The sequence below is a fragment of the Leuciscus leuciscus genome, assembly GCF_965113295.1.
Source record: "Leuciscus leuciscus genome assembly, chromosome: 18".
Taxonomy (NCBI): Eukaryota; Metazoa; Chordata; class Actinopteri; order Cypriniformes; family Leuciscidae; genus Leuciscus; species Leuciscus leuciscus.
The window spans coordinates 17,896,775-17,911,975 of record NC_138742.1 but is presented as its reverse complement, the minus strand read 5'-3'; the positions used below and the strand labels follow the sequence as shown (position 1 = coordinate 17,911,975).

Sequence of the window (15,201 nt, the reverse complement as noted above, 5' to 3'; positions counted from 1 at the left end):
ATTTAAAGGTGTAATTGAATAGGTTTTACTTGTAGAATAAGATCTGGGGTTCGAACATTCCGATACGCACAGCGAATATAGCGCAGGGGAATAGACAGAAAGTGAGGCAAATTCGATTGTTCTCGATCACGTGAGCTTCACATTTTGCTGCGTGCTCGATACGTGCCTCGAAGCTTCAGTGCCATACGTAAAATCACTAGTGTTTTTGTTTTGTCCTTCTTTTGCTTTAAAGACTGCAGCACTCGAGATGCAAACCCTAAAAGTTTGTGTAAAATCTGATGACCATGTTGGCCAGCATGATTTGAAATGATCCAAAGCGCATCTTGAGTTTTAATGGAAGAAAGATCAGACTGCCAAAGAGTCACGAACAATTTTACTTTGAATAGCGACTTAGAAATAGTATAGAATCTGAAATATGTTTTCGTTTATTTGTCGTAAGGTTTCTTTTATTTACATTTTTCAAAATCCTAAAACTTTTTGTTTATTACCAGGTTTAAATTTTCCATGTAGACTTTTAAACTCTTCTGTAGCTCTCCTAATTTTTCACTAATGTTCAGTCACACACACACACACACACACACACACACACACACACACACACACACACTTGCATGAGCCCCTGGGAAAAGATAGTAGCCTATGAAAGGCTTGCTGTTGTTAGGGAGGTCATCTCCATTGACACAGGAACGTGTGAGTTGGGAGCAGGGAGTGTTTCCCACACTACTTTTCCATTGTGAGCGTGATATTCTCAGGAGGGGAGAACAATAGACGTGTGCCTGTAGAAGTAGGCTGTGTAATTGTACTTACTTCACATTACCCATCTGTGTATAGAAACCTAATATAGACAGTTTTGAGAGTTTAAAATAATGCAAATGCATAACGCATAATTAATGCATATCATATGAAATTTGACTATTCCAGCAAAATAATAAAACATTATTTCTGTATGCCTCACACGCACACACACACTCACACAAATCTGGTCAAATTGGCCCTCCAGTCAAACTCTGTAAGTTTTAAAGGTTGTGATATTTTAATATTTTATTATATATAATTCCGGAACACCTTATTTGACAGAACTACATACATTTACAGAAAATCAATGGTTCACACAAGTTGAGAGATAGTCAATTAGCTCAGTTTACCTACAGTTAGTAGATCAGCCCATTGCTACAAGTGACGTTTTTTGTAATCCCTAACTTGTTAACATAATTAACTTGTTAATTTATAGTCTCAACTCTGTCTTTTCAATATTGTTCCAGTTGCTTAAGCAACAAACAGGATCTAAATACAGTCTGACTTTGAACAGATCACATCAGGGGTCTGTAGCATACAAACATTGATTCAATCTTCTCCCAAAACCATTTATTGAAAATGTAGAATTTTATTAACAGAAAATATTTGATGTAAGAGCTCATTTGCTAAGAATAATAATAAAAAAATTGGTCAAGACAACGAACAGGATCCTTTATCAAAGGTACAACATGCATGCCTTACCTAAACAATAATACAGATATCTCAGTGCAAACAGAAATATACTCTGAAAAAACTTTTAAGTACAATATCATTTCAAAGGTCTGATACATAAAACTCCACTGGAGTCAACCTCAATTAAATGTGCATACAAAAACAAAACAAGTTAAGTAATAATGTGGTAAAAATCACCCTAAGAGCTATAAATAATCCACCTCCTTCCACTGACAAACACATGTTTATCTAAAGTTTTTGTCAATCAATATGATGACAACACAAACATACACTTTGGAAATGCATATCTCCTACTTTGATGAGAGACGTTAATATTACTGTCCCTCAGGGTTTACAGTTTCACAGCATGTCTACCAGGGTCTCCAGACTCTCAGTTTGGACGAGGGTGCTGCTGGAGCAGAGCTCGCTCGCTGGGCGCTGTGGAGGTGCTGGAGCTCCCGGCCAGATCCTCCTCCGGTGGAGTGAAGAGTGAGGAAGTGGACAGACTCCCTCCAGCATTGAGAGTAGCCTTCATTATAGTCCCTCTGAGGAAGCTGCTGCCACTGCTGTTTGAGAAAGCTGACCGTCATTTCCAGGATATCGGCCTTCTCCAGTTTGGTGCTGGGGTCATGGCTCTGGAACTCCTTCTCCAGGAGACTTTTGAGCTGGTCGATGCTGCTGTTGATGCGGTCCCTGCGCATCTTTTCAACAATTGGCTTCCTCGGCTGAAGGCAAACGAAAACACTTGTTAGAACATTTTTCAAACATAGATTCAAATTTTGGGTGAAACGCTTTGGAAGAAGAACTGCATTTAAATTGAACATACCTTTATTTTGTCCTTATCACTGAAGCGAAGATGGTCAAAAGAGGAGAGTGTAGCTGAATGTGGTGCCATGTCCGTGCTGAAACAGCTTGCTTTTCTGTGGCAAAACGATTTGTGAGCCTCTTTGAGGAGAACCCCTTGTATTTATAGAGCAGCATTACCATCACAAAGCCATGTGGCCTGTGCTGTGTTACTGTTCCCACACTCTGAGACCAGAGGGCCGGCTCATCACAACAATAGAGGACATTAATTTTATGGTTAAATGCCTGCTCGCTTCCACTGGAGGAATGTTTCCCAAGGTATCAGAGAGGCGCCGTTCTTGAAGGTTCAGTGAAGGAATTTGGTCCTTCAGCCAATTAGAAAAATAGAATAAAAAAATTATGAATGTAGGTTTTCAAATGCACTTTGCTTTCACAAAATCACATATAAAAAAGATTAAAATAAAATATATCAGATGAACCATGACTGATGCTTGCGCATGTATCCAATTTAGAGGTTTGTGTAACCAAAATATATTGCAAGGGAAACTCTAGCAGAAACTTGTCTTTTACACATAGGCTACATTTTAATGCAATAAAGTAAACCATGACAACTCTTATTTGATATGTTTGTGCCTCTAATTCATACTTTGTGTAATCAATGCAAAAATTGACCATGCAGTGTTGAAAAACAAAGAAATCTTGATACAATTATTTGATAAGTTATTTTTGTAACCTAAATATATTGTACAAAGTGCGTTCATTATTGTAGGCTACTATTTTTGTAGGATAGGCAAACTTTAGCAAATTTTCCAGGGGCAGCGTTTCTCAAAAGCATCGTGAGGTAAGTTTAATGATGGCAATAGGCTTACGATGCTCTGGGAAACGCAGCTCAGGTCTGGAGCGTGACCAACACCTACTTGCGACAATGGCACGTGGTTAAAACTGTCTGTGACATATCATCAAAGCTACGAGAAACACAGCTGGAAACACAGATTTGAGCCCGTTCCCATGAATTTCCCTTTGATAACTGTTAACAACATGACTGTCAGCTCCACAAGTTAGGTGACAGAACAGTCGCGTCCACGTGCCAAATTACGGAAGTCCTCATGAGCTGTGAAGGCACGCGTGAGAAAATCTGAATAATATCCTTTTAAAAAACATTCTCAGTCCTCACCTGCTATTTGTGTGAATCGAAATAATGCTAGTTCGTTTTGTTTCGTGATTAAAAGTGTTTTTTGCTTCATCTCATTTTATGTCTACGTGTCTGTCGTCACTCCATGGCCAGCACGCGCAGGAGCTCGTGCTGAGATCAGTGAGGTTCATTGTGCTGTTCCTGCTGCTGCTTCTTAACTGCTCCGATCACACGACCAGCAGACGCCAAAAGGGTCAGGACAGAGACTCCTGCCATTGTCATGACTGTGGGAAAGACACAGCACGTAAGTGAAGTGTTTTACTGTGGTAACAAAGTGCAATCAGAACGAGCAGGTGAATATAGATTATTAATGGTGCTTTGATTTCTATTTGAATAAACGGAGATGGAGAGAAAATGATGGAGAGCAAAGACTAGTGTTTATTCTACATAAGTATATATATATATATATATATATAGTGTGTTGTGTGTTTGCTTGTATTTTTCACATATACTATTGAAATACTTTGAGTTTGTGTTTGAGGACATTCCCACTAACCTGGGTGCTCTAATCTGAGGAGTGCAAACAATTCACTAATGGCTCCATTGAAAATGTTAATTGCATCTTTGTTGTAAAACAAACAGTCAGTCTTTTAGTGTCACAAACAAACTTGGGAAATCAAACTTGTTGGTTGAGCAAAAAAGTCTTAATATACCCACCTGAAGTACTTTTTCTGAAGTATTCTTTACTATATCAGATGTATAACTTAAGTTGAATTGGATATTAAGTGCTTTTGATACTATGATTCCTCTGTTTTAAACCACCTGTAGCAGCAGGCCTGAAGACAGAAGGCACTGGGTTTTCACTGAGGTTCCCATGAGTTGTGTGTGAGAGGCCTGTCTTCCTTTCCCACAGTCTGTTCATTGACTGCCCACAGTAAGGGAACAAAAGAAGTGTGTCTTGTTGCACATAACATTAGTTACGGTGTTTGAACTCTCTTTATTAGAGGGGGGACCTAAGACGTAGAAAGACCATCTGGACTTTAGACACTGTTCAAACACTTTTAGGATTTTCCCAGGATTCAGCAACAATTTTCAAACCATTTCAAACCTAGAAATTCTTACTAACTTACTAAATTTTTTCAGGTTATTTATTTATTTAAATGCATAAATAATGTAAGCATACATTTTTATCCATAGAACACACAAAAACTATTGTAAATATTTTACTTTAGCTTGGCGGGTGTCATTGGTTGAGGCAGTCAACATGCTCCAATCACTGATGTCATGTTAAATGAAATTAAAAGTCTATTTAACTGTCTACTCCCCTTGTTCAGCGAGAAGCATCTGAGAAGTGTAATGTTTCTTAAAAATTTATTATAAATTATCGTCCAGTTTACTTGTTAAATTTACCGGTATGGATTTGTGAATCTCTACGGAATCCGCCCCTTTGAGGCAAATTTTGGGTCTAAGTTGAACATCACTTTTTGGTGACATGGGATACCACTTATCTAATTGATTTTAAGGTTAAGAGATAATAGTTGCTTGAGTGGATAACAAAGCAAACAAGCAAAGTGCTTGTTTGTAATTCCATAATTATCAAATAAACAATTAAAACCAACTGATGCAATTAAAAAGATATTGGAATGCATTAAAAGTTGTCTAAACTCAGAAAGTACCTGATGTTTCTGGTTACTCTTTATTTTAAGGTACCCTTGTTACAGTGTAATAATGCAAATAAGTACTAAGTAATATTGCATACATAGTAATAATATGTAATATGTTCTTACGATAGGGTTTGGTTTAGGGCTTGGAATTGTGCATAATTGACTGTTATTACTAGTAGATACATGTGAGATGCATAACAGGGGCATGAAATAAAGTTAACAATTTATTTAAAAGAATGAACACATTGCCACAGAACATTTGATGTAAAACACATTTTTATTGTTTTTATAAAACATATTGTAGATTATGTCCAGCATATTCATGTAGTGATTTTTTTTTTAAGTACAGTGTTTTTACTACCACTGTGCTTGATTGTTAGACTCTTGTTTAAAACACAATTATCTAAATAATCTTTATAAAAGAATTTGTCAGTTATAGTTGATTATATAAAATCTACAACACCAACAATACAATGTTCCAAAAAAAAAGAACAAGAAATGAATATAAATCACAAGATCAATTAGATCTATTCAGAAACATGGAACATTCATAGAATGCAAATATTGCACCTCAGTGTGAGATATATAGTTGCTAACATAGCAGATTCAATTAGCTTGAAGCATGATTTGCCAATGGCAAAAATACAGTGAATTCTAGACGTAGGAATACAAGCAATTAATACCTCTTGAAAGAGGTTGACATAGAATAACATTTTCTCTTATAACAGAGTTAATCGTGGTAGTTCACATTGTTGTCTTTTAAAAACATAAGAATGGCTTCTACCAGGGTCTCCAGAGCGCCAGAGTTTCCTCTTTGCTGCTGCTCTTTGCGTCTGGTGAATGGAGCTGATGAGTGTTGTTCTCTGTGGACGGCTGCATGTGCAGGAAGTGCTTCAGAAGTCTTCTGTGGGACTGAGTCTGCACTGGACACTGAGACAGGAAGTTGACGGCCTCCTGCACACATCTGGAGTGTCCGTCATGAGCTGCAGTAGAGCAGCCTGAGGGATTCTGGGAGCGTCTCAAGAAATCAAGCGTCATCTCCAGGATATCGGCTTTCTCCTGTCTGGAGTCAGGCTGTTGCTTTAGGAACTCTTGACCCAGAAGAGACTTGAGCTTCTCAATGCTGCTGTTGATACGTTCTCTGCGGATCTTCTCCACTATTGGCTTTCTCAGCTGAGGAAACATTAAGAACGTGCATTTAGAAACACTCATCCATCAGTCATATAGTTCACATTTCATAAGAATACATGATTTAGTAGAGTCAGGTGTGAAATGTTGAATGTTTACCTTGTTTGTGAGTGGAAGTTGTTCTCTGCTGATGATTGATCCAGTGATTGTAGGAGCCATGGCTGTGTGTCTTGTGTTCAGTTCTCTGTTAGGATCAGATCTGAGCTGTGCTGAACTCCCTCTCCTCGCTCCTCCATTTATACTCCCAAATCTCCATATGAATGTGTGAGTCTGGAGTTTGCTGGAGGTTCTCACAGTCTGCAGCCAATGGGAGCGTTCGAAAGGCTCAATGGGGCATAGGGCCGCCACATGCTCAGTGAGGCATTTATTGTACAGGAAACAATGAACTTCTCTGACAGGCAGGTGGAGAGGTATGTATTACAGGGAGGAAGTTTGTGAGAAAGTGGAAACCCCTTTTGAAGCCTAATCTGATGCTTAGAAACCTGTAAAAGAGCATGCGCCATTCTTAATAAACACACGTCTGAGACCACTAGAAAATGCTTTTATTTAGCTTTTTAATTAAACAGATTTGTATTAATTCCAAATTATTTAAATGAGCAACGTCATCAGGCAATTTGTTTATTTGATTAGTGATCTATTAAGTGCAGAATCAATATTTTTTAACACTTTTGGTTCATCTTTTTTTTAAACGATGTTTTGTTTGTTTGTAAGTATATAGTTGAAAAATATCCAAGAGACCCCATTGTGTGGTTTCCAGATGCCATAATTATCCTATAATATCTGACGAATAAAGTTCAAGTATTCAGAAAGCATGTCGAATGTTTTGCTCAATAGCTTCTGGTTTAATCAACCATATTAAAATTTTGTAATATGACAGTTAATCAGTCTTTAAAAAAAATCCTTCAGATGTCCAAAAAAAAAAAAAAAAAGGACAGCAATTTGGTTTAAAGTGCCACAGGTTGGCAGTTCAGATGTCCTCTATCACAATGAAGTCTTGAAGGTGATGTAGTGCAGGACTGGGACTGTGCTTTCCACAACTTTCCCACACTCTGTCCATTCATCAGAGATGAATAGAAGTGTGCCTTACTGCAGGCAATTAGGCATGTTGTCAAGGGGCTCCATAGAAACCTCACAGGGGTGTTTATGACACCGTCCCTAATTGAGACGGGCATTTGTTTGCTTGTTTGTCCTACTAAAGAATTAAAGTGTAAAACTATAATTTTCCAGATATATTTGTCATTGTATAATTAAAGAAAACACTATTTTATTTAATAGTTTATGTATTGGCTGGAGTGTGAATTTCATACCCTTTATATTGGACATTTTTAATCTCTATTATGAGTTATGTTTGATATTTCTCTAAATTATTCTAAAATAAGGTAGAAATGTATTAGAGTGTGAGATTGTTTTGAGCTCATTTTTTTTTTTATGTAGGTCTTTTATATAAACAGCACGTGCTTTTGTGAGCAATTAATCCTAATGTGAGCAACAGGGCTGCACTTTCTCACACACTGTCCCACCCCTCCACCTGCTCCCCAGAGATGTGCTCATTGTGTTGGAGCAATAAGGGCTTCAGCCGCCATGTGTCAGCCTGAACGCTCCCATTGGCTGCAGACTGTGAGAACCTCCAGCAAACTCCAGACTCACACATTCATATGGAGATTTGGGAGTATAAATGGAGGAGCGAGGAGAGGGAGTTCAGCACAGCTCAGATCTGATCCTAACAGAGAACTGAACACAAGACACACAGCCATGGCTCCTACAATCACTGGATCAATCATCAGCAGAGAACAACTTCCACTCACAAACAAGGTAAACATTCAACATTTCACACCTGACTCTACTAAATCATGTATTCTTATGAAATGTGAACTATATGACTGATGGATGAGTGTTTCTAAATGCACGTTCTTAATGTTTCCTCAGCTGAGAAAGCCAATAGTGGAGAAGATCCGCAGAGGACGGATCAACAGCAGCATTGAGAAGCTCAAGTCTTTTCTGGGTCAAGAGTTCCTAAAGCAACAGCCCGACTCCAGACAGGAGAAAGCCGATATCCTGGAGATGACGCTTGATTTCTTGAGATGCTCCCAGAATCCCTCAGGCTGCTCTACTGCAGCTCATGACGGACACTCCAGATGTGTGCAGGAGGCCGTCAACTTCCTGTCTCAGTGTCCAGTGCAGACTCAGTCCCACAGAAGACTTCTGAAGCACTTCCTGCACATGCAGCCGTCCACAGAGAACAACACTCATCAGCTCCATTCACCAGACGCAAAGAGCAGCAGCAAAGAGGAAACTCTGGCGCTCTGGAGACCCTGGTAGAGCCACCAGGACCGTATGATTTATCAGACAGAATTCAGAATGCCAGTCTGAGATTTGGCATGGACTGTAATTCTAATGTAGGAATCGATTTCCGCCTCTGCAGATTCTGCAGGATCTTTAATCTGCTTTCAGAGAAAGTTGCTGTTTTATTGAAACTGTGTGACCAGCAATATCTGATCAGAATGTACAGAATCATTTGCTGTGTAAAATGATTATTACATTCGTGAAAAATGAGATTCAAAGTATTTGGTCACAGAAATGTTAAAGTCTGATTCAGACGTTTGAACTCTTGTAGGTCTTTCACCCATATTGGGTTTATTCTCTCTTGCATCTAAAGGATGACGACTCTGCTTTCATTGACTGAAAGCTTTTTATTTATATTTCTATTGACTGAAATACATCTAATGCTTCTCTTGTTATAAGAGTAGTATTTCTTCATTTGAAAGATTTAATTGTGTGTTGTAAGCACAAATGATTGTTTTTTAATGTTTGCATGTGTTTACATGAATGACACATTTCCCCTGTAAAGGGCAGTTGAATATTGTCACTGTTAGTGATTGACTTCTATTATTTACTTTCAAAGTCAAGTTCTTTCCTTCTCTGAAGGTATCTTGCATTGCACATTGCACTGTCTTTGATTACTAATTGAATTTTAAATGTCTGTGACATTGTTAATTTCTTCCTCGTTCAAGGGAAGTACAAACATTCTACCATGAGTTCTTCACAATTGTGAAAAGATGCATGGACCTAATATGTTACTGCTTTATTACTTTAAGGCATGAATGTCCTTCAAAGCTGAAGCAAATGTTCATTGTCAGATTTTCTCGCATCAAGAACAGTAATCATATTGCTTTTGACCAAATAAATTGTACAATCAATGTTCTTGTCCAGTGTTCTGTTTAATTTAACTCTATACATCATACATATTTTTAATATAGTTAAGTATCTATGAATAGTTTTGTCAAAAACTCAAAATGCATTATTTTATTTTTTGTATCAAATTCTCCAAAAGCTTACTGATCAGTATTTCACTGTTGGGAGTGTTTAAATAACTTTATACTCCTAAACTTGAGCCATAAACCTTGACCTGAAATCAGCATTTTGGACGTGGAAGATGATGTGTTGTTAAAATATTATCATAATCTGAAAAATCTGACATTTTTTTCCATGCAGGTACAGCTCATACTGTAGAGTCTTACACAAAAATTGGTTTTTGTTTGATTAGTAACACAAAATCCATCACAAATCAATATCCACTGATGAGGAGTGTCTCTGAAAGAAGCCCTGACTGATGGGGGTGAAGCTGTAATGAGACCTCATTTTTTAGTTTTCCCATTCATACAACTCAACAAAAGTATTTCATTGAGAACAATTCAGCATATGAACTTCAAAAGCGGGTCTTAAAATTAGGTATAAAACCTCAGATTAACAACAACACAACATATTACACAGTGATATTATTTATTTAACAAAACTAGGCCAAAATGGAAAAGCCATGTGTGACAAACTAAGTACACCCTTACTGCTTCCATAGGAATTAAGAGGGTAAGTAGCAGTCGGACGGTGCTAGTCAAATGCCTTTGATTAACTGATCATCAGGAAGTGTGACCAACTCGATAAAAGCAGAAGTTTTGGCAGTTTGTTGGTCAGGAGCATTCAGGTGTGTGTTAACACAATGACAAGGAGGAAAGACATCAACAATCTTATAGAAGCAAGTGTTGCTGCCATCAATCTGAGAAGGGTTATACAGCCATTTCCAAACAATTTGAAGTCCATCATTCTACAGTGAAGAAGATTATACACAAGTGAAAAAAATTCAAGACAACTGCCAATCTTCCCAGGAGTCGACGTCCCAGCAAATTCACCCCAAGGTTAGACTGTGCACTGCTCAGAGAAATCCCACAACACCCAATAACTTCATCGACTCTACAGGCCTCAATAAACATGTTAAATGTTAAAGTTCATGACAGTACAATTAAAAAAGGACGGGACAAGTATGGGATGTTGGGAAGGGTTGCAAGAGAAAGCTTCTTCTCTCTAAAAAGAACATGGCAGAACAGCTTAGGTTTGCAAAGTTGCATCTGAACAAACCTCAAGACTTCTGAAAGAATGTCCTTTTGACAGACGAGACCAAAGTGGAGATGTTTGGCCATAATGCACAGCGCCACGTTTGGCGAAAAGCGACCTCAGCATATCAGCACAAACACCTCATGCAAACTGTCCATCACACTGGATTTGGGATTTGGGCTTGTTTTGCAGCACAGGACCTGGACATCTTGCAGTCTTTGAGTTGACCATGAACTCCTCTGTATACCAAAGTATTCTAGAGTCAAATGTGAGGCCATCTGTCCGACAGCTAAAGCTTGGCCGAAACTGAGCCATTCAACAGGATAATGATCCCAAGCACACCAGCAAATCTACAGCAGAAAGTCTGAAAAAGAAAAGAATCAAGGTGTTGCACTGGCCCAGTCAAAGTCCAGACCTCAACTCAACTGAAATATTTTAGCAGGACCTTAAAAGAGCTGTGCATAAACAGATGCCCACAAACCTCAATGAACTGAAGCAACGTTGTAGAGAAAAGCGGGCCAAAATTCCTCCTGAATGATGCGAGAGAATGAAACTGTCATACAGAAAACAATTCCTTCAATTTGTTGCTGCTAAAAGTGGCAATACAAGCAATTGAATCATAAGGTGTACTTAGTTTGTCACCCATGGCCTTTACATTTTGCCTTTATTTTTTTTCAATAGATGATACAGTGTAATATATCATGTGTTGTTGTTCATCTGAGATTGTATTTACAGAATTTTAAAACCTGATAATGACCAGATGGTTTTTATTATGTTCTGATATGTAAAACTATAAAATTCTAAAGGGTGTCCTTTCTTTTTCACATGACTGTATATAAAACATAGAAAAAGACTGATCTAGATAATGTTTTGTTACATTGAAACTGCCATTTCAAATTATGGTTATCCTATGTAAATTTCGGTCACCGTGATTTTGCAAAGTAAGACATGTTCCTGGATCAACATATTTTGTTGATTCTGGAATAACATTCCTGTCCCAACATTTAGTCCTACCCTATCCCTACCCCTAAACCTAACCCTAAAATCAGAAGGAAATGGTAGGTGAATAACACTGATGTTGAAGCACCTCACCCTGGTTCTAAGCCTAAACTTGACATAAACTGTAAACTTGTCCCTCAGATCTGATTGGTTGATTGGAAAGTTGTTCCAGGATTAACAAAGATGTTGATCCAGGAACATTTGGTACTTGGTGACATCACGTTCACCGTAAATTTCCAGCAGATCCAACAGAATGGCAAACGGAGAGCAACACACACACTTAACATAGACGACACTGAACTGAACATGTATACAAGTGTTGATGATGGTGACTAATGAGTGCACAGCTGAAAGAAATTAGTGTCCGTGACAACAAATAGAAAGTTCAAAAGAACAGCATTTATTTGAAAGAAATGTTTTGTAACAATATAAATGTCTTTACTATCTCTTTTGACCAATTTATTGCATCTTTGCTGATTAAGAGTATTAATTCTTTCAAAAAAAATCTTACTGATCACAAACTTTTGAATGGTAATGTACCCTTAAAGCCCCATCAGTAAGGCTCAATTATTACTTTATCAACACAAAACAGAAATGTTCCTATATTAATTCATAATGGTTGATATTATTTATCATTATTGTTAATAATATTAAAGTCACTAATATTATTAAAGTTAATATATATATATATATATATATATATATATATATATATATATATGTATTAGAAATTATGAGTTATGTTATATTGTATTAATTATTTAGCAAGGAAAAAACAAAAAAAATTCAAGTACCCCCACATGCCCCCAGGTATCGACATACATCTGGTTTATATTGAAAATTGACATCTAAATTACACTAAAAAGATACTCATGGCACGTGCTTTGTCAATAAATGACCCCAATGTCAGACAACAAGCAAAGCTTTAAACGAGGGGTCTCCACTTTCTCACACACTCTCCATCCTCAACACCCACCCCTCCACCTGCTCCCTTGAGATGTGCTCATTGTTTCCTGAGCAATATGCATGTCATTTAGCATGTGGCGGCCCTCGGCCCCATTGAGCCTTTCGAACGCTCCCATTGGCTGCAGACTGTGAGAACCTCTAGCAAACTCCAGACTCACACATTCATATGGAGATTTGGGAGTATAAATGGAGGAGCGAGGAGAGGGAGTTCAGCACAGCTCAGATCTGATCCTAACAGAGAACTGAACACAAGACACACAGCCATGGCTCCTACAATCACTGGATCAATCATCAGCAGAGAACAACTTCCACTCACAAACAAGGTAAGCATTCAACATTTCACACCTGACTCTACTAAATCATGTATTCTTATGAAATGTGAACTATATGACTGATGGATGAGTGTTTCTAAATGCACGTTCTTAATGTTTCCTCAGCTGAGAAAGCCAATAGTGGAGAAGATCCGCAGAGAACGGATCAACAGCAGCATTGAGAAGCTCAAGTCTTTTCTGGGTCAAGAGTTCCTAAAGCAACAGCCCGACTCCAGACAGGAGAAAGCCGATATCCTGGAGATGACGCTTGATTTCTTGAGACGCTCCCAGAATCCCTCAGGCTGCTCTACTGCAGCTCGTGACGGACACTCCAGATGTGTGCAGGAGGCCGTCAACTTCCTGTCTCAGTGTCCAGTGCAGACTCAGTCCCACAGAAGACTTCTGAAGCACTTCCTGCACATGCAGCCGTCCACAGAGAACAACACTCATCAGCTCCATTCACCAGACGCAAAGAGCAGCAGCAAAGAGGAAACTCTGGCGCTCTGGAGACCCTGGTAGAGCCACCAGGACCGTATGATTTATCAGACAGAATTCAGAATGCCAGTCTGAGATTTGGCATGGACTGTAATTCTAATGTAGGAATTGATTTCCGCCTCTGCAGATTCTGCAGGATCTTTAATCTGCTTTCAGAGAAAGTTGCTGTTTTATTGAAACTGTGTGACCAGCAATATCTGATCAGAATGTACAGAATCATTTGCTGTGTAAAATGATTATTACATTCGTGAAAAATGAGATTCAAAGTATTTGGTCACAGAAATGTTAAAGTCTGATTCAGACGTTTGAACTCTTGTAGGTCTTTCACCCATATTGGGTTTATTCTCTCTTGCATCTAAAGGATGACGACTCTGCTTTCATTGACTGAAAGCTTTTTATTTATATTTCTATTGACTGAAATACATCTAATGCTTCTCTTGTTATAAGAGTAGTATTTCTTCATTTGAAAGATTTAATTGTGTGTTGTAAGCACAAATGATTGTTTTTTAATGTTTGCATGTGTTTACATGAATGACACATTTCCCCTGTAAAGGGCAGTTGAATATTGTCACTGTTAGTGATTGACTTCTATTCTTTACTTTCAAAGTCAAGTTCTTTCCTTCTCTGAAGGTATCTCGCATTGCACATTGCACTGTCTTTGATTACTAATTGAATTTTAAATGTCTGTGACATTGTTCATTTCTTCCTCGTTCAAGGGAAGTACAAACATTCTACCATGAGTTCTTCACAATTGTGAAAAGATGCATGGACCTAATATGTTACTGCTTTATTACTTTAAGGCATGAATGTCCTTCAAAGCTGAAGCAAATGTTCATTGTCAGATTTTCTCGCATCAAGAACAGTAATCATATTGCTTTTGACAAAATAAATTGTACAATCAATGTTCTTGTCCAGTGTTCTGTTTAATTTAACTCTATACATCATACATATTTTTAATATAGTTAAGTATCTATGAATAGTTTTGTCAAAAACTCAAAATGCATTATTTTATATTTTGTATCAAATTCTCCAAAAGCTTACTGATCAGTATTTCACTGTTGGGAGTGTTTAAATAACTTTATACTCCTAAACTTGAGCCATAAAACTTGACCTGAAATCAGCATTTTGGACGTGGAAGATGATGTGTTGTTAAAATATTATCATAATCTGAAAAATCTGACATTTTTTTCCATGCAGGTACAGCTCATACTGTAGAGTCTTACACAAAAATTGGTTTTTGTTTGATTAGTAACACAAAATCCATCACAAATCAATATCCACTGATAAGGAGACAGAAGAGGAGTGTCTCTGAAAGAAGCTCTGACTGATGGGGGTGAAGCTGTAATGAGACCTCATTTTTTAGTTTTCCCATTCATACAACTCAACAAAAGTATTTCATTGAGAACAATTCAGCATATGAACTTCAAAAGCGGGTCTTAAAATTAGGTATAAAACCTCAGATTAACAACAACACAACATATTACACAGTGATATTATTTATTTAACAAAACTAGGCCAAAATTGAAAAGCCATGTGTGACAAACTAAGTACACCCTTACGGCTTCCATAGGAATTAAGAGGGTAAGTAGCAGTCGGACGCTGCTAATCAAATGCCTTTGATTAACTGATCATCAGGAAGTGTGACCAACTCGATAAAAGCAGAAGTTTTGGCAGTTTGTTGGTCAGGAGCATTCAGGTGTGTGTTAACACAATGACAAGGAGGAAAGACATCAACAATCTTATAGAAGCAAGTGTTGCCGCCATCAATCTGAGAAGGGTTATACAGCCA

General features: G+C 37.9%; 4 protein-coding genes across 4 annotated transcripts; 2 read left to right on the top strand and 2 right to left on the bottom strand.

Moving 5' to 3' along the window:
- Positions 1 to 1,111: 1,111 nt before the first annotated feature.
- On the bottom strand, positions 1,112 to 3,796 carry her12 (hairy-related 12). Its single transcript, XM_082146139.1, has 3 exons — positions 3,446 to 3,796; positions 2,294 to 2,636; positions 1,112 to 2,192 (listed from the first exon to the last, which is right to left on the bottom strand). Exons 2-3 carry the CDS (start codon positions 2,360 to 2,362, stop codon positions 1,839 to 1,841), a joined length of 423 nt encoding a protein of 140 aa, XP_082002265.1. The 5' UTR covers positions 2,363 to 2,636; positions 3,446 to 3,796; the 3' UTR covers positions 1,112 to 1,838.
- Positions 3,797 to 4,134: 338 nt separating this feature from the next.
- On the bottom strand, positions 4,135 to 7,179 carry LOC309481271 (transcription factor HES-5-like). Its single transcript, XM_082146138.1, has 2 exons — positions 6,355 to 7,179; positions 4,135 to 6,240 (listed from the first exon to the last, which is right to left on the bottom strand). The coding sequence occupies exons 1-2, from the start codon at positions 6,412 to 6,414 to the stop codon at positions 5,848 to 5,850; spliced, it is 453 nt and encodes a 150-aa protein (XP_082002264.1). The 5' UTR covers positions 6,415 to 7,179; the 3' UTR covers positions 4,135 to 5,847.
- Positions 7,180 to 7,359: 180 nt separating this feature from the next.
- LOC309481270 (transcription factor HES-5-like) lies at positions 7,360 to 9,440 on the top strand. Its single transcript, XM_082146137.1, has 2 exons — positions 7,360 to 8,067; positions 8,182 to 9,440. Exons 1-2 carry the CDS (start codon positions 7,837 to 7,839, stop codon positions 8,572 to 8,574), a joined length of 624 nt encoding a protein of 207 aa, XP_082002263.1. The 5' UTR covers positions 7,360 to 7,836; the 3' UTR covers positions 8,575 to 9,440.
- Positions 9,441 to 12,821: 3,381 nt separating this feature from the next.
- Positions 12,822 to 14,433, top strand: LOC309480047 (transcription factor HES-5-like). The gene is made up of 2 exons (XM_082144410.1): positions 12,822 to 12,929; positions 13,044 to 14,433. The coding sequence occupies exons 1-2, from the start codon at positions 12,870 to 12,872 to the stop codon at positions 13,434 to 13,436; spliced, it is 453 nt and encodes a 150-aa protein (XP_082000536.1). The 5' UTR covers positions 12,822 to 12,869; the 3' UTR covers positions 13,437 to 14,433.
- Positions 14,434 to 15,201: the final 768 nt, after the last annotated feature.

Bases quoted from the DNA above. Each gene is read 5' to 3' on its own strand.
- LOC309481270 (XM_082146137.1), top strand. From the start codon at position 7,837: ATGTGTCAGCCTGAACGCTCCCATTGGCTGCAGACTGTGAGAACCTCC. The intron at 8,068-8,181 runs GTAAACATTCAA...ATGTTTCCTCAG, and splicing joins AACTTCCACTCACAAACAAG to CTGAGAAAGCCAATAGTGGA.
- her12 (XM_082146139.1), bottom strand. From the start codon at position 2,362: ATGGCACCACATTCAGCTACACTCTCCTCTTTTGACCATCTTCGCTTC. The intron at 2,193-2,293 runs GTATGTTCAATT...GTTTGCCTTCAG, and splicing joins GTGATAAGGACAAAATAAAG to CCGAGGAAGCCAATTGTTGA.
- LOC309481271 (XM_082146138.1), bottom strand. From the start codon at position 6,414: ATGGCTCCTACAATCACTGGATCAATCATCAGCAGAGAACAACTTCCA. The intron at 6,241-6,354 runs GTAAACATTCAA...ATGTTTCCTCAG, and splicing joins AACTTCCACTCACAAACAAG to CTGAGAAAGCCAATAGTGGA.
- LOC309480047 (XM_082144410.1), top strand. From the start codon at position 12,870: ATGGCTCCTACAATCACTGGATCAATCATCAGCAGAGAACAACTTCCA. The intron at 12,930-13,043 runs GTAAGCATTCAA...ATGTTTCCTCAG, and splicing joins AACTTCCACTCACAAACAAG to CTGAGAAAGCCAATAGTGGA.